Source organism: Amblyomma americanum, chromosome 5 (genome assembly GCF_052857255.1).
Source record: "Amblyomma americanum isolate KBUSLIRL-KWMA chromosome 5, ASM5285725v1, whole genome shotgun sequence".
NCBI lineage: Eukaryota > Metazoa > Arthropoda > Arachnida > Ixodida > Ixodidae > Amblyomma > Amblyomma americanum.
In genome coordinates, this window is record NC_135501.1 from 26,132,340 (window position 1) to 26,160,100 (window position 27,761).

The window sequence follows — 27,761 nt, forward strand, 5'->3', positions numbered from 1 at the left end:
CGTGTACTGTTTGATGTCAGTGCACGTTAAAGAACCCCAGGTGGTCCAAATTTCCAGACACCTTCAATACGGTGTCTCTCATATCCTGAGTCGCTTTGGGACGTTAATCCCTCCTAAACCAAAGCATGTGAATTCACTCATCATGCCATAGCGTCATACCCTTAAGGCACAGTTCAATAGTCCCCTTCAATTTTTTTGGCCTGCTGACATGTGCCCGGCTACAACACCTCCTGTTCCTGGATCTGGGCAGGAGCATGGTCCTCCTCCCACTAAGTTTAATTGGACAGCACGCTCAGATTTTCAAGCCGATTTTGGTGTCTGACGTGCTAAAAAGTTCTACCCTACTTTTTGCTGAAGACATCGCGTTCTGCGTCTCTCGCTGCCTTCGCTGCTTGATATGTCATTACACTCACTCGATCTTCTTCAGCCTTAGCAACGCGCCCGGCAGCCTGTGCGGCCTTCTAACCCTGTTTACGACGATATAAAGCTATCGCTGGTGCCATAGGTGAGCTGTTCTTTCTATTAGCTAATATGGCTGCGTTGCACGGCTCAGGCACCGAGTATTGCCACCTAGTATTTGGAAGCACACAAGGATTAAAATAAAAATGACCACAAGGAAGATTTACCTGTAGAAAGTGCTTCGTTTTACATTCACTTAGCATTAGGAAGCGCACAAGAAACGCATGAAAGAAACATCTGGGAACAGCACAATAAAGAGGCAAACAAGACGTATAAAATAGCGCAACACCAGAAAAGGACATGAAAGAACACACACGAGCGCTATCACACACACTAGTCGTTGTCTGATGTTGCGCTATTTTATACGTCATGCACTACCAACAAGCCCAAACCGCCACTTTGTAGGCAGACAAGGGACTCTCAAGACCGGGCGGGCGCTAACTAGCAAATGTTTATTGTCAAGGAACCCAACACCATATAAGCCTGCAACATGCGACAGTACTGAAGCCAGCGAAGGCACCTCAAAGAAAACTCAAGTGGTGTCAGTACTGAAACCGAACAGCTGCAACCCGTGCAATGTAAGACGTGCGGACCGAAAGCAAACTGAAACGAAAGATACGATTCTGTCTTTAAATCGAGATCCAGTTGTATCAAAACACAAAAGAATCAAAGAAGGGAAGCAGACGTGGTGACAAAGGAGAAAAATAGAGATAATGCAAGTTTGAACAGCGAAACCGAAGGCTGTATTAAGAGCAGGTATCAAAGCTAGGCGCGCGAGCATGCAAAAGCACTAAAATCAGCGAAGGAAAAGTTTACAATAAATAAAGACAAATTCTTGCTCAATCTTCAGCAAAGCCAACAAAAATGCAAAAAAGAAAAACAAGGAGAAACCGTAATGAAGAAGCAATCCCGGAAAACAAGCTAAAGTCAGCTAAAACAAAAAAAGCAGAATTATACTCAAACCATCTGAAAGACACCAAGAATGCCAGCAAATAACAGGGTAAAGCGAAAATATTAACAAATGACACACGAAGAAGCTTCCCTTAAAACGTACGAAGGTAATCGAAAAAAACTTCAAGACGCTCAAGCTTCGCCTTGTGAGTAGATGCGATAGCGCCTTTTCCCTTTTCTCTCTTTTTATTCCTTTTATTTCTCATTTCTCATAGATTACCAGTCCACAATGATATTGTTACGGGCTCAAAACATTTGCCCAATATCGGTTCACGCCGGGCATACCAGGCGCACCAAGTCAGCTTCCGATAGCGTCCAACTGCCCCAACTTCACCGCTTTTTCTCTTTGATTGCTTTGTCTTCACTCGGCCCTGGCATTTGGCCCCTGCACAGCCGAAGCCCTACGGCCCTGTTATGAGCGCCCCAAGAGTGGCAGGGCTTCAGTCGAGCGACATGCAATAGTTAAGTTTCCGCGAAACGGCGATCAGTTGTGGTGAGGCGCGCAATCTGATATTTAATGTCACTAATCCTGGCCACAACCACGTAAGGGCCATTTTAGTGGGCCAGAGACTATTGGTGCATGCCGCGGCGCCTGTCTGGTGCTCCGAAGTCAGACGATATCACCGGGAGCGTAGATAACATGCCGGTGGTGGCTATCGTACACCGTTTCTTGAAGCGGTCTTAAGAAGCAATGGATCGCAGGCGGGCAATCGGACGAGCTTTTTCAGCTAAAGACAGGATCTCGAAGATACAAAGGTTGTCGCTGATAGAAAGTGGCATGGTGGTGCCCAGAGTGTAGCGAGGCTGGCGAGCGTACAAGAGGCAACATGGACTCTATCCGGTCGTTTTATAAGCGGCGGTATTGAAGGCGTATGTGATGAAGGGAAGTATGGTATCCCAGTTCTTAAAGTCAGAGTCAACATACATGCCAAGCATGTTGGCGAGTGTCCTGTTTATGCGATCCGCCAAACTGTTCGCCTGTGCACGATTTGACATTGAGTACTTTTAGGTAACCATGCACAAACGTAGCAGCTCTGCAACGACATCGGCCGTGCATTGGCGGCCTCGGCCACTGATTACCACTAGCGGCGGTACATGTCGTAAGAGGACTGAGTTCAGAAGATATAGTGACACTTGAAAAGAGGTAGTCGATGGTAGAGCAGCCGTCTCACAATAGCGTGTAAGGTAGGCCGCACATACCACGATCCAGCGATTGCCTTTCGGAGACTTGGGAAAATGTCCAAGCAGATCAATTCCAACCCGATCTAACGGACAGCTGGGAGGCGTCACAGGCCAGGTAGAGCGGAGGCTGGGCGTTTGTTAAGCCGGCCGACACTGCGTGCAACTGGACACATATCGTTCTGTAGTGGAGCGCATTTTCCGACGGTAAAACCACTCTTGATCTCGATGGAGCGTGCGAGCCGATCCCAGATTTCCGGACGCGACGTCGCCGTGCATGACACGCAAAATGAAGGAGCACAGAGCAATTGGAACAACGAGCAGGTATCCTGGCCCGCAGAGAAGTAGTTCTTTTTCTATAACAGTCCGTCGCGGATACGAAAGGGGCGTGTAACTTCCTGGTTGCGCGCGGAGGCAAAGGGGGTCGTAGAGCCGGGTTTTCACGCTGCTCAGTTTTAAACTCATGAACGTCAGGAAACTCTGGAACGATGGCTGAGATGCAAAGGCCCAAACTGTCATTGTCACACTCGGTTGAGGGAAGCGGCACTTGCGAAAAACAGTCTGCATAATTGTATCGCATCCCGCTCTTGTATACATTAAAGTCATGCTCCTGCAGACGGAGGGCCTAGCCTGCGAGGCGACCACAGGGATCTCGGAAAATAACAAGCCGACAGAGGGAGTGATGATCAGTCGCAATGGTGAATGGGCAGCCATATAGGTATGATCGAAATCTATGCATAGCGAAAATCACAGTAAGGCATTCTGGCTCGGTAACAGTGTAGTAGAACTTTCTGATGGGCTAGTTGGTACATCTCTATTAAATAGCGTGCGCTAACAGGACGTGCACAGGAAACTTGGAGGAAACTTCTTTCCTCTGTCTCCAAGTTTCCTGTGTACGTCCTGTTAGCGCACGCTGTTTAATAGGTAACAGTGTAGTATCGCTCTGCCTTGCTGATGGAGCGGCTCGCGTACCACGCGTACCCAGAGAGTTCGCGATAGAGTCCAGCCGATCCGACTTCCGCCTGTTTTTTCCTTTTCCTGCTTTGTCTTCACTTCTACGTTGCAATATTACCAATGACGTTCGTTGATTACAATCACAATTACCGATCATGTTACCTAATGACAATCATCAATGAAAATTACCGGTTACCGATGACTGTCTAGGTTAGACTAAACGACACATACTTTGCCACTACATGCTCATACACATGCAAACCAATTGTTTCAGCAGAATGAAGCACCACAACACCACTTTTTCTTTCAGCGCTATTGCTGACGCTTATTGCGGATGCCTAATTAGCGTACTTATATTTAGTTTTCTTTTAACTACTATAACAAAATCACTCATCCCTGACACACTTTACCGTGGTACACACCACAACACGTGCACTTACTGCCGCTCTAACACGATTGAAGGAACGACCGTTCGTGACATATTTATTATGAAGGATCGTTGGCTGAAGCGTACGCGTGATTATTCAGCAAATAGGCTCGCACGTGTTATCTTAAAAGGCGTTCACATAGATCTTAACGAACGCACCACGAGAATAATTATTAACAAGGACTTAACTAAAAATATCCTACTCCTCTCGTCAGTGAGCCAAGAATGCCCCTCGCCCCTGTTTTGTTCGCATTATACTGGGAACCGTTCTGTGCGAACATAATTGCGAGTGATAACATACGATGTTTTACACTATAATCAGAGCGGCATCAAAATTTTATGCTATGATGAAGACTCGGCTGCTTTCGTGTCGATGAGCCAACTTTATTAATGCAATGAGAATAACCCAAAGGTTTTGTGATGTGGTTGGATGTCACATTAATCTGAATAAACCTGTTGAGTTATAGCATGACCACTGGAGCTGCCCTCCTGAAGTTAAAATGTCAAGTTTTGCCGTACTCCATGCACATACCTTGGTATTCCCTTGACTAAGTATCAGAATAATGCCCAGCACTGGAACACGAGAACCAGGGAACTAAACCAGCAGGTGAAGAGATAGGTTGTCGATATTTGCGCGGGTGGGAATTTGCAGTGTGTTCTTCCTTTCCAGATAGTGGTAGACACTGCAGGTTTTGTTTCGCAATCAAGCGAATGTGAGCAAAATTCACCGAGTGTTTGCTACGTTTGTTTTTCACTCGACCTTTGAGAGAACAAGCCGTGATACCTTTTCCTGCTGTTAACTGGTGGAGGCCTGACGCTACCTAATCTCATTGTGAAACAAATGGTGTCCACGTTTTAGTTTCTCACAGACCAACGCGACCCTTTTCTTCGAGCCTTCCTGCAGCTACGTCTCTCGTCTGCTCTTCCAAACATAATCGTTTTTTCTAAAGACTGCCTCAGATAATCTGTTAGCGCGTACTTGAGGGATGTCCTTAGTGCTTGTAGATATCTGATCGCAAGATTTTCACTGCATTACTTCACCAATATGCAAACAGTTGAATGCAGATATTGTAGACATCATTTTCCAAAACCAATGTACTGGTCCTAGTACAGCGGATGCCAAGTTATATATAAAGATTATCTAAAACGGGTTAACAAATGGTGTTCCAAGTGGAAGTTAGAACATTATTCTTCAAATTGCAAACCAATACCTTTCCTGCCAGATACATGGCTACAAGTGAGAGGCGTGTTGGAGCCATGGGGGACTAACTGCCTCTTATGCAGAAAACCAGTGTCGAAGATTATTTCTCGATTGCTGGGACGCTGTATTCTTTTCGGACATCGTGCAACGTACCGTTAAAAAACCTTCCCGCTCACACACAGAGGTATTCAGTTTCAAGCTTTTAACAAGGAACTGATTCCATGTGATATGCTCTTTCTTCATGGCTCGCATGCGATCTGGCAATCTCGAATGGCAGTCAGAAATAGGGATGCCGGTGTCTACCCTGTGTGAAGTTACTTTTGTTGACAATGTATGGAAGCTACCTGATATCCTCAGGAACCGACGTTTCTTTCATGATGCCGCTGAAGTGATGAATGTCCTCGTTAAAATGGAAGTACATAAGTTTTCATGGCACACCAACCGACACGGTTAGGGTGTTTGTGTACTTGTCGCAACAGGCAATAAAGACAAAGAAACCTTGGTGACATGGTGCCGTGTCCACCTAGTACGCAGAGGCCGTGAGCTTTAACCCCAATGCCGGCGAATTAGTTTTTTTCATCGGAAGCTTCAGGGAATATTTTCCGTCACGTTTCTGGCGCCTTCCTGTCAATCCTAGCTCACGGTGACGGATTTTCGACTTAACGAGCTGTCTACGTTATCGCGTAAAAGTGCACTACCCATGAGCGCCAAGAAGTGGAAAGGTAGGGCCGCAAACACCTGCAAAATCTATGAACGGCAAATATTTGGGGCAGTCTAGGAAACGCATTTTTTCGTGAAGTGAAATCGATGATTTACTAAACCACGAGGCACGTGCTTTGCAATGTAATCAGTCGCAATCACTTCCCTTTCTATTCTGCCGTTTGGCGTCGCAAAACACCTCGTCTTCGCCAATGAAGACCTACAGGATTTTAGGTCGGCTTTCTATTTGTTCCCACATTCTACATTGTGCTGGTTGTGGTTCCTCCCTTTCAACTTTTCCAACACCTGATGAGGCCGTGAATGTCTCCCTGGTTGTCACAGGGTCTGGTGTTGTAGGCCTATACTGAAATGGATTCCTCGACAATAAACAGCTGGTAGTCAGCGCCCGTCCGCTCTTGAGTGTTTCCTTGTCGGCGTCTTTTTTTCCACTGCTCAGTAATGTTTCACGTAAGATCCAACTTGCCCAAACGGAAATTTTGATGGGATGAAAGAAGGTGAAGGCGAGAATTAAGCCGCTAGCATTGTCATGCCCTCAGTATACGCAGGGTGAAACGCTGGGGCGACGATCGGGTGATCTGAAATATCGAGAAACGAAAGTTCTTCTTTTGTGGCAAGGCTGGTTTGAATGTCAATGAGCTTGTGGCAAGGCTTAAGTATTGCAATCTTTGAGATAATATTTGTTTGATGATCGGCTTGCGATGCCACGTGGTGTCTTGATGATGTCCGCCGCCTAGGTTTGCGGAGAATGGCGGAAAAAAATCATGCTTTAAAAACTTCATCCTGGTAACTAAAGTGATAATACAGGAAATCGCTAGCTGCCATGCTATTTACGACTGCGAGCAGAAAGATGCAAAGCAAAGGCGAATGACTGGCTCGCTGGATCACTGGACACATTATTTGTGCTTTGAGGTACGAAGCGGTGCTGTCCACCAAAGAGAACGCGTAGCGCGTTACACGGCTGTCATTGTATCTCGTAAATTGCTGCTAAAAACGTCTTGAACAAGCCTATTAGAGTTTTCGCTGTAAACAAAGTGGTGATCATATTAGGCCTAAAATCGGGGGCATACGGACTGTCCCAACCCTTGCAATCAATGAAAATAGAATGCTTCAGACAGCAAACTCCGAGATCAATGATGAACGTACCACTGGCTCGCAACAAAATCCGTACAAGAAATGCAGTAAAACAGTTGATTGGCGTAACAGTTCGAAAAATATTAAGAATAAAACAGCCAAAAATCAAAACATTTCTTTTCATGACATTCGGCACCAATGGCTCACATCTTTTATCCTTCGCTTCAATATGTTGCTGCCGTCTGTAAGTGTCCTTTTAAAGTGGTCCTGGTTTTAAAGCGGAGTTCCACAGCTGGCACGATGAACAGCCTGATATGAACGGGGCGGCCACGTTATCACGCCTGTGCCGAGTAGCACACCATGGGGTACGCTCGTCCTGCCCTCGTGTCCCCTTCCCTTCTTCTACGCTGCCTGCATACACGCTTTTCGACTACAACGATGACGACACGCTTTGGCCCGGGAACCTCACTAACAGCTAGATTTGTGAACCGTCTTTATGGTTCATCCGTCCCCTGTCGTCACCATGGCCACTTTCTAACCGCTACCAGAAATGTTTCTGAGGTACGTGGACGACAGCTTCTTTGTGAGAGACCGATAGCACACGCGCACTTTTCTCGATCACCTCAACGCCACTGAGCCCTCAATCATCTCAACTGTTGAGGAAGCGACCTGCGCTAGTCTTCCGTTCCTCGACACTGTGGTAGTTCCGTACTCCGACTGGCCTTACATTTCGCGTCCACCGGAAACTCACCTACTCTGGAAGGTATTACATTTTAATTCGGAGAATCCAGTCAAACGCAAGCGGTCAGTGGTCGCATCACTATTAACCGTGCCAAGGAAGTATGCTCTGAATACGTGGTTCTAAACCACGAGGAAAATAATCGAAACGACTTGCAAAGAAACGACTATCCGCTTTCGTTCATCCGGAGCACGGAAAAAGGTTTGGCTCCACCGAAAGAGCCTGCTCTATAGGGAAATATGAAGTAATGACACAACGGTACCGAAACCAGCTCTTGTTCCGTATGTTTAAGAAATCAGTGACGCGCTTGCGCCTATTTTGCTCATGCGCGCATCACTATTGCGCATGTTCCAAAGAGCAAGAAAGAGACGTAGCGCGAAAGACCAGCTTCCGCGTGGCAAGTTTTCTGGCGTCATTGACAAAATTGCCTGCACCGACTGTTCATCAGTGTACCTTGGTGAAACAAAAGGGTTGACGAGAAGTGTGAAAAATTCACCAGAACGGCGACCGTAAAAAAAAATGAGCCGTCGTTGAGGCAGCGATGGAATATCCAGCGTTAACACACCTAACAGAGGTCGCCGGTTCGAATCCCTACCGCGAGCTAGGCTAATGTAACTAGTAAGTTCATGGTGCACGAAACGCGAAACTGTGTTCCACCACCCCGAACACACTGCGACTTATGATTGGGCCGCAATGCTCATATAAATATTCGTAAAGACGTAGAATTGGGGGTACATAGGCCCCGGTTCGAATACCTGCCACAAGCTAGGCTCTAACCTAACTAGTAAGTGAATGCTAAATGAAACGCTAATAGTATGACACCATCCAAAACATTCTGCAGCAAATGGTTGGGCCTCAAATTTACACGAATATCCGGACTAAGTGGCCAGACTTTCGGGCCTGCCATACTGGGATATATATATATATATATATATATATATATATATATATATATATATATATATATATATATATATATATATATATATTTATATATATACCGGACATCGTGCAACATATATTTATATATATATATATATAAATATATATTTATATATATATTTATATATATATATTTATATATATATATATATTTATATATATATATATATATATATATATATATATATATATATATATATATATATATATATATATATATATATATTTATATATATACCGCATCAAAACAGCTTAATCATAGCGGTGGCGCTCGGGGAATCACGCTTACGTCTGCTGTTATTTTATTCCTTTGTGTAATAGCCTCGATTACCGAGCAACCACATGGTTATGACTTTCGTTATAATGCATGAAGCAGAGACCCGAAAAGCGAGAAGTAGTGCGTACTTCGAGTGTGCACACTAGAGGGAAAGCTGGCACCTCTACATTTCATCGCCATGGGCAACCGAGGAATTCGGGGAAGACAGTACACCGGATTGACATATAGTGCCTTGCTCACTGTGCTACGGATTGGATTTTTTTCAGTTTAGCTTTCGCCATTCTAATTTTTGCTGATGTTTTGTGCGCTTTGCGGTTGTGTAGTGCCGCTACGTACGCAGTTCATTTGAGATCCGAAGCGACCGAAGGCGCTTAACTCGAAGTGAGCTGAGCACAGTGTCTGGTGCCTGCTAGGCCTAAATTCCGCTTGTCCTCTCACAGGGAGCAATTTACGCAGCAAGCTATGTTTTGCTCAGCGGGAACCTGTGCTACCTGTCCAGTGAAATGTGAAAGAAAGGAACAAGTCTTTTTTTCTGTGAACTGGAAACTCAGCAGTCGGCTGCTGTGGCCACTGCACATTTCTCGCAGAAGTCTTAGTGACGGTTTAAAAGCGAAGGGTACTTAGACAAGCGCAACTTACGTTTAGCGTACTCGCCGAGCATTGCGTTTCGTTCATTTCGAAGACTGGCGGTGGCCGTGCATTCCATGCAGGAACGGTTTGCATTTCATGAAATAATTCAAACAAATACCCGCATGTTGCATTTCTCAGTACGAACACGGCCGTCACTCAATTGTTGCAGGAGAGGTTTTCGCCTCCTATTTCATGTTTTTCGCGGAAAAATGTATAAACGCAGCGTCAGGACATGCCAAGAGCTGGCACGCTTGCGCGCAAACTAGTTTCTCATTGAAAAGCGTGGGTTCTGGTAAGTTTCTCACGGCACGAACATATCCTATTCACGGACACAGGGTGCATTCCGCAAAAGCAGACTACCCCAATGAAGCATTTCTCTTTTTTCATAATTCATATACGGAAGCTTCTAAAGTGTAGTATTTTGGAAACTAACAATACATTTTTTAAAGAATATTTGCTCCAAAGAGTGTGTCAGTTAAGCGCAAAAATTGTTTCCCACGCTTCGCTAAATTTCGCGGTATGAAGAGCTCACCTTGGGCAAATTCGATGGTCGTTTACGCCTACCTGCTTTTCTGCTAATTTACTTCGATTTACAGTTGCCATAATTTATTACAGGACATATTTATTGCAAAACAATGCTTCCTTGCACAATATAATTTCCAAAAATTTGTATTTCAGCAATCGCAGTCATAATTTAGGGCCAAACCAAATACGCCTTGCTCTCTTCACGGCATTGCCATGGCGGATGAAGTGCCCTATAAGAAACCCGCTGACGGTGGCGCCAGCTTTTCCTCTAGGTAATATTAAGAAACTCTATGAGAGCATACATGTCGTTGCTATGGCCGCTGCCATCTTGGATTCTATCCATGGAATCAGCGTAGTCGGAGGCTCGATACGCGACCAGTAGAGCTAACGCTGTGAAAGTTACAATGAAGTCAGTAGCCGAGCAGGCAAATAAACCTGGCCGTGAGAATAACTGCGACGAAGCAAAGATAGCGACTCGCAAAAGAATGCGTCAGCCTGCCGTAACCTCGAGTCATTTATCATCTAGGCAATGCCTAATACAGTATACGCGGACGATGGCCGCCTGCATGCTATATATGCCAAATCACTAAAAAGACTTCTAAGCGCTACAAAAAGCGGGGGAGTCCAGCTGCTTGCCTCATTGTGAATAAGAGAGCCGTAGCGATCCCGAAAGGCCATTTGTTTTTGACCATGGCCAGTGACCAGTGAAGGCCATCAGCCAGGAGTCCTGACCAGACGGCATGCCGTCAAACTGTCGACTACTTTCATCCGTCATATGCTGTGCAAATTTTTGATGCAACCGATTTTTTCAATTCAATTCAATTCAATTCTTTATATTCAATTCTTTATATTATCATTTCTTCAGTACAGTACATAACATCACTGTCTGGATCCTTAGCCAAAGGCTAGTTATGGATCCATGCAATAAAAGCAAAGAGATTAGTGAGGACAAATGATTTCTACTGCATGCCAAAATAATACACATAAGAATGGTGGAAAAATGCAAAGCGTACAAGCAAGATGGTTCAAATTACAGATATACAAGAGGGCTCATGACAGAAAAACATATGAAGACAGGAACAGCATTTTTTATACAAAATAAACGCAGTTGCCTTAGAAGTGATTATTCAATGACATATGAATGGCAAACCCAACATAGACACTACAGAGAATAATAAGAGACAATCACTAAGCGATTTGCATTGTAAATCAGGTAATTATTTGTGACAGAAAAAAGGTCTTTAGTGAAATATAAGGATTGGACGTTGCAAAGACTGCACAGGGGATTTTATTCCAAGTTTTTACCCCTTGATACTCGAAGCGGCGCTGGCCATAGTCATTGCGAGATGTAGGAACCAGAAATCTTCCCCGTGCTGCTAAACGGCTGTTAGTTGGGGCTCTATGGAATGTGTTCAAAGGAAAAGGGGAGGTGCCGGAGAGGACTCTTAGTACGAGTAGTGCGACGCGAAAATCTCGAAGCTGCAATGCCGGCATTATTTGGAGTCTAAAAAACAAAGGGCGAGAAGGCGTGTATGGTGTTGTGCAAGTCATTATTCTCAGTGCCAGCTTCTGCAGGCGTAAAACAGGTTCAATGTAAGTGATGTAAGTGAACCCCCATGATTCTATACAGTAAGTTAATTGGTACTGAAAGAAGCTAAAGTATATTGTTTTTAGTGTGTGTATTTCGAAATGTCGCCGAGCTTTGGCCAGAACGAAACATGCATAAGATAGTTTGCTACGCAATTTTTCGATATGCGGTTTCCAGTTTAATGCAGCGTCTAAGGTTACACCCAAGTACTGAATAGTCTTAACTTCTTCAATTTCTTTATCTCCTATCGTTATTGCGGAGCAGGTATTCTGGTATTTTTTATAAGGGGATGCAAATATAATATATTTAGTCTTGCCTATGTTCAAAGTGAGTCTATTTGTTAAAAACCATTTATTGACTCTCTGAAGTTCTGAGTTTAAAGTATGCTTGGCTGTTTCAACGGAATTAGCGGTCACCAACAATAAGGTGTCGTCGGCGTACATAATGGCACGGGTATTTATTAGGCAATCGGGTAAGTTGTTTATGTAAAGTAAAAAGTATTGGCCCCAGTACTGAGCCCTGCGGAACACCTACGGAAATAGAACGCGAACTTGACGCGTGTTCGTCAATAATAACACACTGCCGTCGCCCAGTTAAATAGCTTTTAAAGAAATCGAGTGATACAACTCTGAACCCATATCGTTCTAGTTTCTTGCATAAAATATCGAGATCCACAGTGTCGAATGCCTTCTTAATATCCAGGAATACACCAACAGAAATATTGTTATTACTGAGTGCTTCATTGATTGAGTCAGTTATAGAAAGCACAGCCGTGGTGGTCGATCTAAATTTCTGAAAACCATGTTGGGACGTTGACAGAATTGCATTTTTAGTCAGGAATTGCGTAATTCTTTTAGCCAATAGTTTTTCAAACAGAGTGTGGATACAGCTAAGGATTGAGATCGGCCTATAGTTTCCGAGTTCATTAGGATTCCCACTTTTGTAGATAGCGACTACCTTGGCGAGCTTCAACATATCAGGATAGATGCCGGACAGAAACGCTTTATTAAATAAAGAAGCTAAGGTGGCAGCTAGGACGCCACTGTTGTTTTTAATTATGGAAACCGGAATACCATCGAGACCCGTGGCCTTAGTAGCATCCATTGAATTAAGTGCACTCATTACTTCGTCACTGCTTATTTCTATAAAACCGAAGGTCTTTTCAAGATACTCAGGCAGAGAAGGTTCGTCTGTGAGACCCATACTTAAACGTAAATCAGCACCCACTGAGCAGAAATGATCGTTAAACTGATCTGATAGCAGGTGTTTATCTGGGGAAAGGGCCAGGTCAGGAAGTATTCGGTTTGATGGAGTAGGCTGAATTATCGAGTGCACTGTAGCCCAGAGTTTCTTAGAATTGCCGGCGCATGCGTTTATTTGGTTACTAAAATATAGCTTCTTCTGTACACGCATGGTAGCAACAGCTTTATTTCTATGAATCTTATCTCTAGGGGAGCAGTCTATTCTCCAAAAAAAAGCTAATCGAGGAAGATAACCACACGCATTGAGATTAGCTTGCCTGAAACTTGCAATCGCACACCTTACAATTCGTATGAGAAATGAAACTGAAAGCATATGGCGACTGAGGAGAACCGTGAGCGCGCGGTTGCGTTTGCTGCCGAATGCTTTCCTTTCGGCCAAGTTGTTTTGAGAAGAAAGATGCATCTCCATGCAAAATGCTCACTGAATTGTTAAAAGCGGACTAGGTGCACCAAAAGGAGCGAGGAAGAGCAGCTCTCTATTCCACGAGACTACTCACTACTCATCTGATTACATGACAGAAACGGCACAGTATTTATCAGCCCCGTCTCAACGGCCAGCCTTTAATCACAGCATCCGAAAGTCCGTTTACCTCGCTCACGCGTATTTGTAAATGGAAATTAAAACTGTTTGTATGTTTAGGAGGTTTCCTTGCTTTCATAGTGGCCAGAAAGCTCCGCACATTGACATTGTACCATTGGCAACTGTCTCCAGCCTTAAAATTTGGTGCCGTTGTCCATTTAATTGCAGTTCTTGCTTGTCGCGATTTCAGTGTTCTACAACTACCAGTGTGCTATAAAGCTACAGTTCTCATTTCGCCTTGCGCAAAGGCGCAAAGGTGCAAGTATTTATTCTGCTTTTCGGAGACGAAAAAATCGCACCTGCAAGGATAAAATTCCCAGTGGCCGAATATGCTGCTAACCACGTGTTAGCTTAGGATGACTTACCTGACTAAGATATGATATCGTGTCGTAGTTCTGGCCCCCGTTCTTGAAGCTTGCACACTTATTTACCGCAGCAGAGCCAAAGTGGGTGTCTATGGCGTCCATGATGTTTCCGTCGCCTAAAATGAATACAAATTCGCACCTATATTTAGCATGCCTCCAGCAAATACACAAGGCTTTCTCTGAAATATGTAGTCAACCATTTCATGCTGTTGGCAGCAAGGGCGTGAAACAGGACGGTCGTGACACCTGATGCGAAAAAGCTGTAATGCTAGTCGGATTTACTCTCGACGACTGATGCTTTTACTCTCATTTCTGCGTTTGCCCTAAGCCGAGGCTTTGCACAAATAACATTTTTGGAGTATAAAAGTTGGCGGAGGTCAGTCGATGAAGGGGTGGCGCTCCAAGAGCGTGGACATAGGATGGGGTGATGTGGGGAGGACGGTCGAGTGTGGTGCTGGGGATGTGAAGCCCCCTAGCTAGCGGGCCAGCGGAGGAGCCGGCTGCTGGGTCGCGCATCTGATCGGCAACTGGCTGTTCCACTACGTCTTTGAATTCAATTTGGTCCCCGCATTCTCGTTTTGCGGCTGCTTGGGCTTCTGTGGGTGGCGCGGTTGAGGATAGATTTTGGTGGCTAGGTGGGTAGGAGGCGGATGGTGCTTCTCGAGGGTGCATGTATGTGGGGCTGGGGCAGTGAGTCGTGGGTGGCGGTGGCTAGGTGGGCAGCCGCAAGTTAGAGGATCGCAGTTGCTAGCCGGCTGGTGTGTGGTTCTACTTGAGCGTGGAGGATCGACTCACAGTGGCTGCACACGGACGACGCCGGCATTCTCCTCATGTGTGGCTCCTACTGCTCTCGTAGTAAAAAACAAAGTGATCTGTGTTTTCATTGGTCTCAAAGAGTGCTCATTTCTTTTAAAAATACCCTAACGAGGCTACAACTCCTCTGTGCCTGTCTATATATAGCTGTGTGGCCCAAAGCCCGCTTGGATCGGCACATAAGGCTCCTCGGGCCGAGCGTTTATCATTGAACGTCATTTCGTCCTGAGCGGATGAACCCACGTGCAAGAGTTCTCGGCATTTCCGGCAAATTCTTCGCGGGAAGCGCGGTGAGTATGCCCCGACGTCGTCCGCTAGCAGCCGAGCGAGCAGCGCGCGAAAGACAGAGCAGCCCATGACAGACCGGGAGCGCTGCCCGTGCGCTTCGTAGTTCCAGCACCGCGGAGCATCCGCCGGCGAGACGTTCGGGGATCGTGATCTGCGGGAGCGACGTCCTTCACGACTCCGCCACGGCAGTCTTTCGACAGCACAACAACCGTGCCTGTCGTGAATGGCTGCGAAAGCCGAAGACTTGTTACTTGTTTCTCGTTGAGCTTCGAATACCGTCACGAGGTGGTTGCCGCGGAGAGGGAGTGGGCTGTAGGTATTAAAGAGAGAGAAAGTGGATCGGAGGCGATAGGTGGCAAGAAGGAAAAAGCAGTCGCCAGGCATAGTCGAGGGGTGGGGACCGTAGCGAGTGTGTGCGGGTGGAACACTGATTGCTCAACTGAATCGGGCCAGTGAAGAAGGGGTACGATGTGCTACACAGTGATTGATGGACTGGATCACGGCAACTGCAACCGTCGGGAGGGAACAATAATGCTCACGCATCCTCTGCCACAAGAATCGCATTGATCCTCTGGGACTCTTTTGAAGTGCTAGTCAGGCCCTGTTGTTCTCTTAGAAAAGCAATGCAATGAAAGGGAGTGGCGCATCTTTCCTCCCTAATCCCTTTTGTGGGCAGAGTAGGCATTCCAGCAAAGTCTGTAAACAAGTTTTTTTTTGTTTGAAAAATTTTGTACTCAACCTTACTTACACATTTTGGACATTGCCAGTTGCGAGTAATGGTCGGCCTCGTCAAACTCTTTAATTAATCTGTTACTCAGTTCAGAGGTTTGTTTATATAAAAACCTGTAGGACGTTCTGCATGTCTTACCGTTTTGCTTTGTTCCACAACCTCAATGCGCCATACCTACCAACCCAGGTTATAGATTGCATTTGAGTTAGTACCTCACTGTACCTTTCTTTTCAGCAGCTCCCCAACCTCCGCATCTACTATTGTTACTAGCAACTATTTCAGAAGATGCGACTTGTACATGCTTTAAATTTGCACTTCATGGGCTAAACCAAAGCTTCTAATTTCTATCCTTTGATGTATTGTAAATACATCAAATATGATGTAAATTGATATGATGTAAATTCGCTGTATTGCCGTTTTCACAGCTGGTGCGTTCAAAGAGCTCCAGTCGATGTAGTGCGACTTTTGTCTGAAAAGGAGGGACCACATAAGCTGAAAAAATTTTTGCGGTTTGTCTCCGCGTTGCTTCCTGTGCCATACTTACTTATTTCATCTAATGTTACTTTCTTAATTTCACATTACTGTGATCCCTTTTGATGTTGTAATAGTTATGCCTGCATATTTTCCTCTGTGTTGTTAAGTTTTTTTGTTGCCGAGTTCGTTGCAACATCTCTATTTTCCTTTGTTTTGCCAATGCTCGCTGTCTGCCAGGCGCTGCCACTCAAGCCCTTTGAGGCTTCGGTAGGGCTGTTTTTCTGTGTGTAGAGAATTGACATGAATAAACAAATAAAAAGATGCTCGCTGTCTTGTTACAAAACAAAATATTACAGCAAAGCTTCACTCCTGCCATAGCCGAGAAAAGGCGCGACGTACCAGCAGCTGCTTGATCATCAGACACATGGCCTTTGACGTATCGAACGTTGCTGGCACTTCTGCACTGTATTACGTAGTGACAGGGTAAGTGCTGGATGAGGGTTTCTTGATCACATTCTAGTAGCAAGCGCCGGCTCCTCAGCTTTCGGAATAGGACCAATTCTAAAAGCATTCCTATGCCGGGCTGTAGCCGTAACCGACGAAAATATGCAGCCTTAATGAAATAAATAAAGCCCAAGTCCTTTGTTTCGGAGCCATGCAGTCGGGCTTCTTTTGTACCCATAGCGTCCCCAACATCTCAAAGCAGGAGGGACAGATTTCCTCAAGCCTCCCAAGCATAGGAATGCCAGTTGTGCTAGAGAGCCGCACTACACGAGCGCAAACCCTTTCTGCTCCCCATTAATCACAAAGGCTGTACAAGCTCACTTGGCGCCGCAGGGCACCTATTAAAACACGTATTTCGACTACCTCCGCACTACGTGTCATGGCAGTGGCAGTGTTGATTGCGCACATAAGTGCGACCTACCTCATAGCCTTTTCACAATACCGTGGAGTGTGAGGCGGCAAATTCCACACATGGGATGATCTCATGCGCTTGAGGACAAACCAGAACTCTTGGGAAGACGCCGCCTGCCACTCCACTGCGGCGTAAAGAGCCTGTGCAGTGCAGCGTAGTTGACACCGTCGTTGTCGCTGCAGAAATCGGAGCTCATCTAAACAGAACACGCGATGGAGTTGCAGGTAGCCAAGCACTTAAATTCACACGTGGCAGCCAGGCTGGTTCGTACGGCACTCGGGTTGTGAGAACGTGGTGTCAGTTTTGATCCCTGCCGTGGCGGCTCATAACATCCCTGCTACACGGGCGTTTCGAATGCCTTCAAGCCGAATGTCATTTGATTCCACTCCTCAGCTTGCACTACTACACGAAGTTTTTCAGTGGTGTTCGGTTGAGATGACATTCAAGTCAACGGAGCAGAGCGGAGACATTTCAAATTTTGGAATGCCTCCAAATGCGCACACAGCTTTCACCGGCCAATAGCCGTAGCTTCACCCCAGCCACAGTCGCGCATGCGGCTGCTTCGGTTTTGTGGCTCATTCCAATATCAGATGCTCGCTTTTTTATGCTTATTGCTTGGAAAATAGTTTGTGTGCTCGTTAAATCAGTGCTTAAATTGGGCATCACCGAACATTTACCGCGGGAGCGGTAAATTCCCCCAGCAGAGCGCCGATGAGGCCAACTGCACTCCAGTTGTCTTGTTTAGAAATAACTAGAGCTCGTTTGCATGATATATAAAGCGTTATCTGCGCTTTACTTATATTGAATAAGCTACTGTCTTCTGTAACTGTTGCACCGGTGGTTGTGTACGAAGTGCAACAACTACGCAGAAAGAGCCGACGCGATCGCCCGCTTGGTAAACACTTGATAGCCGCCGGTTTGCTGACGGATCACCAGCGCTTCTCTCTAATTGTCGCTGATTTCTCCAGTGTGGCCAGTAGTTAATTTTAAATCACTTCATCCGCAAGTATGCTCGCTGAACACTCGCGTTTATTATAGAGGCCAAATTTTTTTGCTGACAAGCTTGCGACGGTCACGACTGCTGCTGGCCGCGTAAACGATTTTTTGGCTGTCTCTGTCATACCGGCGCGCCCCGTTCGTTGTAAGCGCGCTATGCTATGTAAACAAACGTCGATTTTAGGTCACTGTTGTCAAAAATATACTCGCAAGTCATTTGTCTTGGCTAAAACTTGCGGATTTCACTCTTCGGACTTGCTGGGCCTACCCGTCGCAGAAGGGGTCGTCGTGTATTTAAATATAAAAATTCGGCAAGCGTTTATTGATGGCAAGTGCTTAAGTGTGCACATTTGAAAGTAGTTTTGGTTAAGGTAGAGACAAGCGTAGATAAATTCACGCCGTCACCTCATGAGCCTGAAGTTTTCGCTCAGCCACCGATCTGCCGAGAACATGAAGGGCGACCATCCGCCGACCTGATTTGTGGGTGTCGTTGGCCTGAAAAACGTGCACCACTATACGATATACGATTTTTGGTCGTGCTGGTGGTGTTGTAGTCTTGTTAGACCACTGTGACCACTCTGACCACTGACGTCGTAGTCACGTTGTTGTACGCACCGCAAACGACCGAACGGGTAAAAATGAAACACCATGGTAGCAGCGCCACTGCAAATACGGATAGCGAATGCTGAAGCTTTCGAATGCGTTTCGAAATTGTAGTGCAGCCTCTCGGTAGTACGTGTTGTCCGAATGCCATTCCAGTTTTCGAATTTCATTCGACTCAGATGCAATTCGAACGTTCCCGTGTAGCATCGGTATAAGGCGTGAGCGAAATGCACAGCAGCTCTTCTACTGAGGCTTTAGTGGTCGACATTATTCCGGAGTCCCCTTCTACTGAGCAGATGCGAGATGTAGCTGTGAGTGACTGCCATCACAGGGGAGACTCACCATATACTTGGTGCTGCCTCTGCAGGAGGAATTCGGAGAGCGGGTACTTGATGCTGGCTGCAGGTGCGACGCGCAGGTAGACATCCCTGGACGGGTACGACTGCAGGCCGTGCTCAGACACGAACCGAGCCAAGGGGAAGAAGACGGGAACCCAGGCGTCCGTCGAGTAGGAGTAGTAGTGAACTGCGGCGGATGGCACGAAGTTAAAGCGCTGCTGCGGTGGAAGCCTTGCAAATATACTTTAGTTGGCGAAAAATGAGTTCCTTCTGTAACGGTGCGGAAAAAATATATAAGCAATGTGAGACTTGTTCTGCTGTAGAAAGCTTTGATGACAGAGCTATGCTGATGGTATCTAATGGAAAACTTTTAAGCTCATTATACGAAACAAAAACCACGGGATCACTTCCCATCACGTTAGCTACTGTGGTGACCGCAATAAGAGGCACGCTGCTTGCTGTAAAAGCGCAGTTCCTCGTGGTCGTAACCTCCAATGTTCAACTGCTGCGTAAAGGATGTCGCTCAGGCAAATCTCCACCTTAAGCATAGCATCCCAAAGGCAATATTTCCTCGGCTGCTCAGAATCTCTGCATATGTATTCGAAGTGCGCGTGTCGTTCCTGTGGATGGCCGTACGCCAATCAACCTTTCGCCCTTGGGGAGGCAGGAAGCTCTGGATATTTCTGTTGTGTTATGATATTCGTGTTATGCAGATACCGCAGCAGTTTCCTAGTGGTATGAGCATCCGTTTCGCATGGGAAGGCGCTTGGTCGATCCCCAGTGCCGCCGGGTTCCCACCGCTGATACAGTGGGTACAAGCTTTCCTCTGGTCTGGGGCTCGGCTTATTTAGGGTGAAATGCTCGCGAAATGGGCGTTTGACCCCTCTTCGAGTAGAAAAAACATACCTTGTGCCTTGGCGCTCTTTGGCCACAGATGCCCTTGCGCAACAAATTGCATCATTATCGTGCTGTAATGGGTTATAGGGTGACATCTTTAATTTCCTAATATGGCATAAGTTTTGCTATCACTCCGACCATTCACGATCGCTCACCTGCCATAAAAGAATAAAGGACATCTAAAAGGAAATTCATAGAGACCTATAAAAAATTCATAGGTCCCATGTCTTTTTAAGTGTGTGTGCTGTGTGCATGTACATGTATTACATGCACTGAAGTTTGCCGATAGAAGACCGGCTGTCCACATCACTGAGGTGAGCTCGGAAAAACAGAAAGAACGAAGCGATGTAGCAAAAAGAGGAAACGGCGGTGACCTAGCCAAAGGCATATGTGAGAGAACGCTAGAGAGGCCCTCCTAAGGAGTCATGTGACCTGTTTCTCAGCACTGGACGAGGAGGAGAGGAGAAAAAATAGTTTTCGAGGAAAAGAAATGACGCGTTAATTGTCTCACATCTTGGTGGTCACCCGTAGAGCACCGTAAAGGAAGAGCAGAAGGTGGGAAAGAGGTGCTGTAGTGCAGGGCTCCGCAATAACTTCGACCGACTGGGGATCATTAACGTGCACTGGCATCGAACAGCAAACGGGCTTCTTTGAGTTTCGCCTCTATGGAAATGCGGACACCGCGGCTCGGTTGAAACACAGAAACTCAGGCTGAGTAGCCGAGCACTCTCATCACTGAGCTACACCACCAGGTAGGAGAGGAGAAGAGGCTGAAGGACGTGTGATGATGTAGGCAGAAGAGAAACGGGAAAACATAGAAACACATAAGGAGTGCGCCTAATTACAGTGGTGAGTCGAGACACGTGTTGCGCAAGACTAGAAGCGCCCCCGTAGCCTGAAGAGTTTGCCCCGCTCTGCCCAAATGTGCAGTGCTCCCTTGCGCATAGATTTCCGTGCGTAGCGCAGAGAGCTGTGCGATCTCCCGCGAGAAAAGCATGGGCAGAGAAAGCGCGCTGTGAGCCGCCATAACCGTGGCTTTCTGCCCCAGCCCATTGCACGACGCACTAACTGTAATGAATTCTCAGAGATGTTTGATTGGAAGAATGAGATGAAATGAGAAAGAAGTTGGAAGTCGAAGTTAAAAAAGCGTCACCGGCATAATATCAGCAGGCCTAGAATGCCTTGCAATAGGAGTCCGCATGGAGCCATAAGCGTGTGCAGCTGAGTATGTATGGCGTGCACAGCGCACATGACCAAGGAGGCGAAGTGCTCCCGTTTTGCATGCCATCCATCACCACCTTCCTTAACTAGGAAGGAGAGTCAAATAAAAAATAACTTACAGGGCGGTTAAAACTATGTAACGCGATATTGAGTGACACCCAGTGTAATGATCAATTGATGTACTCCTGCACTGGCAGGCGGCTGTTCCAGGTTGACCGTGATAAAGGGAGGTGCGTTAATGACATCCGTGGGTGTCGTTAATGCAGCTACCGGTTACGCCGACGGGGACGACGGCGACGAGAAAGCTAGGAACGGGCGCCTAACAGCTATCGTTGCAAAAAATGGAGGACGCTTAAGCTTCGCATTTAAGAGTGGAACGCGACAGCGTCTTGCAGCGCTGCCAGGAGTCCACGGAACGCCGTCGTTCGTTCGTCACGTCGCCTTTCCCGTTGGACAAATCGCTCGGAGTCTCTAGGAGGCCTCTCAAAACAGCCCATCCGCCACTCGAAGAGACCACAAACGGGCTCCAATGCAGTGGCTCTGTGAATTTGCCGTTGTACATCTCCTTTGAGATTGCGATTTTAGAGAAAAGGAAAGGCGCAGTAGCTGTCCCACATAAGGATCGACAACCCAACCACGCCGTGAAGGAATTTAGTTTGGAGTGAAAGAGAAAAGACAGAGAGAGGCCGTAATGGAGATCTGCATCTCTCTGTTGGCGTCACATTCGTTGACCACAACAGCACACAGACGCGTACTTCACAGGCGCTCAGGCGGTACGTGTTCCATGACATCGCAATGGTTGACAACCCAACTAAACGTGACGAATAAAGGTACGGTCACCGCTGCCTGTTCGCCTGAAGGCCGGAGCGGTCGCAAAGGGTTTCGCCTACGCTGCCGTCCGCAGGGGCGAAACCGTCGTGTTATCACAGAGCTCCACTTTCCATCCAGTTGAAGTTGCCCAAGATTTTGTCTGTCGTTCCTTCAAATTGAAAATCCATAAACCCTGAGCGATTCAGTGCACAATAAAGAAGCCCAGGTCCCCGAAATTACCGAAGCCTTCCAATACAGCGTCCCTCATAGCCTGAGTCGCTGTGGAACGTAGAACACCATAAACCCAAAGTCAAACCGACGACGATCATAACACCCCCTATCGTACCTCAGCGCAAGCTATTTGCATTTGACGATGAAATTTAGGATTCTTGGCTCATACTATGGAACAGTACGTTATGCATCAAGACAAGGCACCGGTGAACGAGTAGACACACACAACGCTAACATCCAAAAAATTTAATGGAAAAAATGCACACCCATTTATAAATGCAGCATTGCAGTATCATAACAAGATATGCTTATATCAGCGCAAACCTATGTAGACATTTTCTGTTTAGAAAGTCTGACAGTAGGTGTGCGTACGCAAGCACATCATATTCTGGCTATTTTTTTTGCTTCGATGATTTCCTGTGTGGGCCCCTCTTTGCTTTTTCCAAGTAAAAAACACTAATCGAGAAACGGCCTGCCATTGTTACATGCGTTGCGGTTATGCTCACGATGGCGGTCATTTTAGCAGCGACCAGTTTCTCCTGCATATTGTCGTCCTTACGAGAGCGGAATTTGGTACACTACACCTTCTTTAAAATCAACAAACGGCGCTTGATGTTTCTTTTTGCGTTGAATCGACACGTGACGAACACATTTCTTTGCCCTAAACTGGCTGCCCAACTTCCAAGGGGCGGAAAACAACTGAGAAATCCATCAGCTTTCCAATGGGCTTCAGATTGTGAGAAATTGTATGCAGGTACGGAATTATATTTTTTCCTGTGGTGTGCCTTTGTCAGTTGGGTCAGAGGTTCGGCGCTGCGCGAAAATTTCTTGACAAATTATCGCTAACGCGCGAATATGTTCGAGGAATCCCCGCAATACTTTCTTATCGGCCGGTGGCGGAAACTGTTCAATAGCAGCTGATTTCTGCGGATCTGGGCGTACTCCCTGCTTGCTAACGATGTGCCCTAGAAACAGCAGCTCTTCGTAGGCAAAGCGACACTTCTCTGCTTTGAAGGTTAGGATGGCGGACTTTTTTGCCTCTAGTACTGCTCGAAGCCTTTCTAGAAGGTCTTCAAAGTACGAGGCGAAGACAACGACGTCATCTAAATATACTAGAAAGATGTGACAATTGAGGCGTGCCAGCACTGTATCCATTCCTCGCTGAAACGTCGCTGGTGCGAAAAACAGACCAAATGGCATCGCCTTGAAATCGAAGAGGCCATCCGGAGTGATGAATGCGGTCTTCTCGTGATATCTTTCATCGAACTCAATTTGCCAGTAGCCGCTCTTGAGGTCCATCAATAAGAAATACTTGGTGTTGCAGAGCCGGTCCAGTGTGTGTCCCATACAGGAAAGGGTGTAGACGTGCGCCGTCTTCTTTTCTGACTAGAAAAACCGGTGCCACCCACGGGCTCTCTGAAGGCTGGATGACGTCGTAGCGAAGCATTTCTTCCACTTAGTCCCGCAGTGCTTCTTTTTCTTGCGGCGAAACAAGCCTCTGGTGGAGAGGTCGGCTGGTCGCTTCTAATGCGGTGCTTGTTAAGCGGCGTTTCTCACACCTTCGACGACGACGAAGGGCACTGGCAGTATACTATAGCTTCGAAGCAGATTGCGCATCTGGCCTTGCCTGTTGCGGAGCAGGGCTGGGTTTATGTCGAAAACGTGCTTGCGATCTCTCTTACGTGAATCCACTGGCATTTGATCGCAGAGAGCGAAGGCATCATGAACGTCAGATACTTCGTCGAGGAAAGCAATCGGCGCCCGTGTGCTGTGCGATGTCAGTGCACGTTAAAGATCCGCAGGTGGTCGAAATTATTCCGGAGCCCTCCACTACAACATCTCTTTCCTCCTTTCTTCTTTCACTCCCTCCTTTATCCCTGCCCTTACGGCACGCTTTAGGTGTCTAACGATATATGAGACCTAGACTGCGCCATTTGCTTTCCCCCAAAACCAATCATTTTTATTATTTAATTCCTTTGTTAACATGCCCGTATTCTACGCTGAAGTTCGTCAGCAGCAGTTCGGCTGGCCCAATGCGGAGATGTGCAATGCCTCTTGCGGTGCCGATTCCGCTCTCTAAAAGCAAAGTCTTGTTGCCGTCTATTAGAGCTTCCTTGTTCTTGGCATCCGTGGCCCCTAAGGTTACCACAACGCTTGATCTAGGCGGGGCACTCATTTGTTCATACAGGACACTCACGAGAACATACTGCTCTATGGTCGCCATTGAGGGGATGCCTTCGTCCGTCGAGAGCGTGATGAGCTTGGAACGCCGATCAATGATCGCCTGATACTCATTAAAGAAATCGATGCCGATTATCACGTCGCGGAAACATACTATGAAGGTGTCGCGAATCGATAACGCGTCCCTGACTTTCTGAAGTTGAACGCTATCGCGTGCAGGTCCGAACGAAACAACAAAGAGACAAAGAGATCAAACAAAACAAAACGAAGCCATATTTATAATTTAAAAGAAAGGGGCCAATAAGAAACGGAAGCGAAAAGAAGAAAAAAAAGCACTCAATACGCGTACAACACTACAGAATAAAGGAAAGAGTTACCAGGTACTGAGCGTCCTAGGTGAAGCGGGGATGCCTTGCAGACAGGATGGAACGCGGGTGGATGGACTGCGACGGGTTGCAGGCATCGCGTCGACGGAAGCGGCGAAAGAGAGGCGGGTGGTATTAGGAGCGGAGAAGAACACAGGGAGACGCTGGTTGTCTCTCGTCAACAGCCCGAGGAACTTGGCAGCAGCAGGAGAAGCGTAGCCAGATCTCGTCGACGGCGGCCCGAAACGCCAGAGGCTTAAAGCAGGCTAACCAAGAGTCTCGTTAGGCAACACGGATCTTGAGTCCATCGGCTGCCACGTCCACGCTTGCAAGAAACGCCGGAGGCTTTCGTAGGTGATCCAAGGGAGGTCCATGGCAGCACGGGCCCAACGTCCGACGGCTGGCACCTCCACGCTTCAACGACGCGAACTCCGCTGCGCTGTCTTCCTTTACACCTCGGTTTTCTGACACGTCAGTTCTTCGCTTCTAGTGCTCGCCCTGCTCTTGGTCGCCGTCGCCTCGCACACACCCTTCGCAAGCGCACACGCGCAACGCTGGGCTGGCACGCGCCGCGCTCGGCTGTACGACGCACCGCGTTCACAAATCCTCCGAGGATCTTTAGTGCACCTCACGGAAGGTCGCAGGTTAGGTATGCCCCTTGACGGTCACTTGCTCTGTGCATCGCCCCGATGGCGTAATGAGGCGGTGCGAATTGGTCACCCGTCCCAGGCGGTCATGGCTACCGTCAATTGCGTGGCGAATGCTCTATTCACCACCGAATATACGGCGCCTGTGTCGACTAGAGTGGTCACTTTCCCACCGTCGATAGTCACTTCAAAGTCATATGTCCTAGCTCTTGCGTTGCACATCGTCCTCTGCCTCGAGCCACGGCTTCGTCGCATATGTGAATCGTGGGTATGGCTTGTTGTGTTCGAAGTTTTTCTGGGTGACGGTGTCATTTTGAAGGCGATTCGCGTCGTGATCAAGGTAGTCATTGTGTGCGGCGTCGATATAGCGTGTGTAGCGTCTTCATGCGGCGTGGTCGGTGGAGGAGCTTACCTCCAAAGGTGCTTTCTTCAGTTTTTCCTGCAGGGGTTGAGGGACCTTCTGCAAAGAACCGCTGCGTAGCTGCGGCTCGGTGACGCAAAGCGTGGCGTGCACGGTGATGGTGAAAGACGGATAGATTGGAATTGGGTTTTGCCAAGAGCTCGTCTGCTTCAGCTGACTGCGGCATCAACGTCGCTGCAGAGGCCTGTTGAGCTGTTGGCTGTGGTGACGAGGCAGACGGTAATACTGAAAGCAGCGACATGGCTGCTGCTGCAGTGCGTCCCTTGCCTTCAGGAGGCACTGGAAGCTCTTGCTTCCTCAGGAATCTCTTGCTGAGGCTACCTGGTGTGTTGTGGAGAGGGGCGGCTGGGCGGGAGATGCTGGGAAGGAGTCCCGGAGATAGGGGGGGGGGGGGGCGGCCAGGGGATTCCGAGGCGGGCAGGGTTCTGAAGAAGGCTGCGTGGACGAAAGTGAGGTTCGTGCTGGGCCAGAATCTGGGGGCGGCGAAAACGGGTCTGCAGCGTCGTAGAGCGGCAGCGGGACGTAGGAGGTGCCGAAGTCCGCTAAGATGGTCGCGCGCAGCTCGTCATATGGCCGGCAGCTCAACGCAGGGCAGGCGAGTCGGCGCAGCAGGTCGGGCGGGAAGATATCGCAGAGGACTGCGTATTTGAAAGGCTGGACGGTGATGTCGTTCAGGTACAGCGCAGACTCGAGCTGAGCGAACCACCCGCCGACGCCTTGAGGCCGGAAAGCCCGAAGCGGCGGGTCGAAGGCTGGGTCCTGCAAGCCGACTATCCAGGAACGCAGGTGAGGGAGAACGTGCGGCTCGACGGGTCACCACAATGTGGAGGTCACCAAGGAAGGCAAACCGCGGCCACATTTATTGAGGGCTGCCGGAGAGGAGACAGCAGCGGAGCGGTGGCGGCAGCGTCCCTTGCCAATGTCCCGAGCGTTCCATTCAGCGCGTGCTGGGGCACTTCGTCGTTTTCGCCATTTCACCACTGCTGGCCGCGCGGGTCGCTACAATGACACGTACTTCTCTCGACGCAGATACTCGTGGATATCCCGCTGTCTTTGGCCTGGACGGGGTCTTGGGGCATCAATTGAGAAGCTATGCAAGCCCATTATTTTATTAGGGGCCATGTCGAGGTATGTTGCCGGTTCGCCAGAATGGAAGTAGAGCGGACGACGCTGGCCAGGGATACTTCAGAGGTCGGCTTTTCTTGGGTGAGCTTGAAACTTAGTTGGGGCGGGCGGGCGACTGAGATCTGTGGGGCGGTGTATACGGCTCCTGGCACTGAGTGAAACGACGCCTTTAGCTGCGCACCACGGTAGTATGAATCATGGCCTGGGGTTGTGTGGCCGTCGAAGTAGCGGTGCAATGAGCCTGTTCGTTTTCTTCTCGCACCACATTCATGAGTGTGGCTGGTTGAGGCTGAAGGGAAGTTGCCAGCAGTAGTGTTAGCGTCTCGCGAACGATTTCGTGTAGAACTTCCCGCAAGTTATCGCTGGTGGTGGTCGTCGTGTCCGGACGAACTGCATAGACATAAGCAGGGCGGTTGTAGTGCTGACTGCCGACGTCGATGGTCTTCTCGATCGTGCTGGCTTCTTGAATTAATTCCTCAACGGTTTCCTGCGGCTGGCGGACGAGGCTGGCAAAGATTTGTTTTTCGGTCATCTCAGGTTCGGCGCGGCGAAAGAGGCTCTTCATTTCTTCGACGTAACCGTGCATGGGCTCGTTCTGAAGCTGGATCTTAAACTCTAGGAGTCGTTCAGCTCTTTCTTTCCTCACGACACTGGTGAATATTTTCAAAAGTTCCTTCTTCAATAGCTCCCATGTCTTTAGGGGCAACTCGTGGTTTTCGTACCATGTACCTGCTGAGCCCTCCAGTGAGAAAAATACGTGTCCAGTTTTCGCCTCATCATCCCAATTGTTGAATGATGCCACGAGCTCAAATTGTCAAACCATTATTCTGGCTCT

The 27,761-nt window shown here is 47.7% G+C and overlaps 1 protein-coding gene across 3 annotated transcripts in view; it reads right to left on the bottom strand.

Annotated features, from left to right (window-relative positions):
* The window catches only part of LOC144132342 (beta-mannosidase-like), a 306,383-nt gene that overhangs the window by 63,250 nt on the left and 215,372 nt on the right, over window positions 1–27,761 (bottom strand). For all 3 annotated transcript variants that reach the window (XM_077664668.1, XM_077664669.1, XM_077664667.1), the window contains exons 13-14: window positions 19,033–19,215; window positions 13,871–13,986 (exon numbers count right to left, since the gene is read on the bottom strand). In XM_077664668.1, the coding sequence (XP_077520794.1) occupies window positions 13,871–13,986; window positions 19,033–19,215 (299 nt within the window). The remainder of the gene's footprint in view (window positions 1–13,870; window positions 13,987–19,032; window positions 19,216–27,761) is intronic.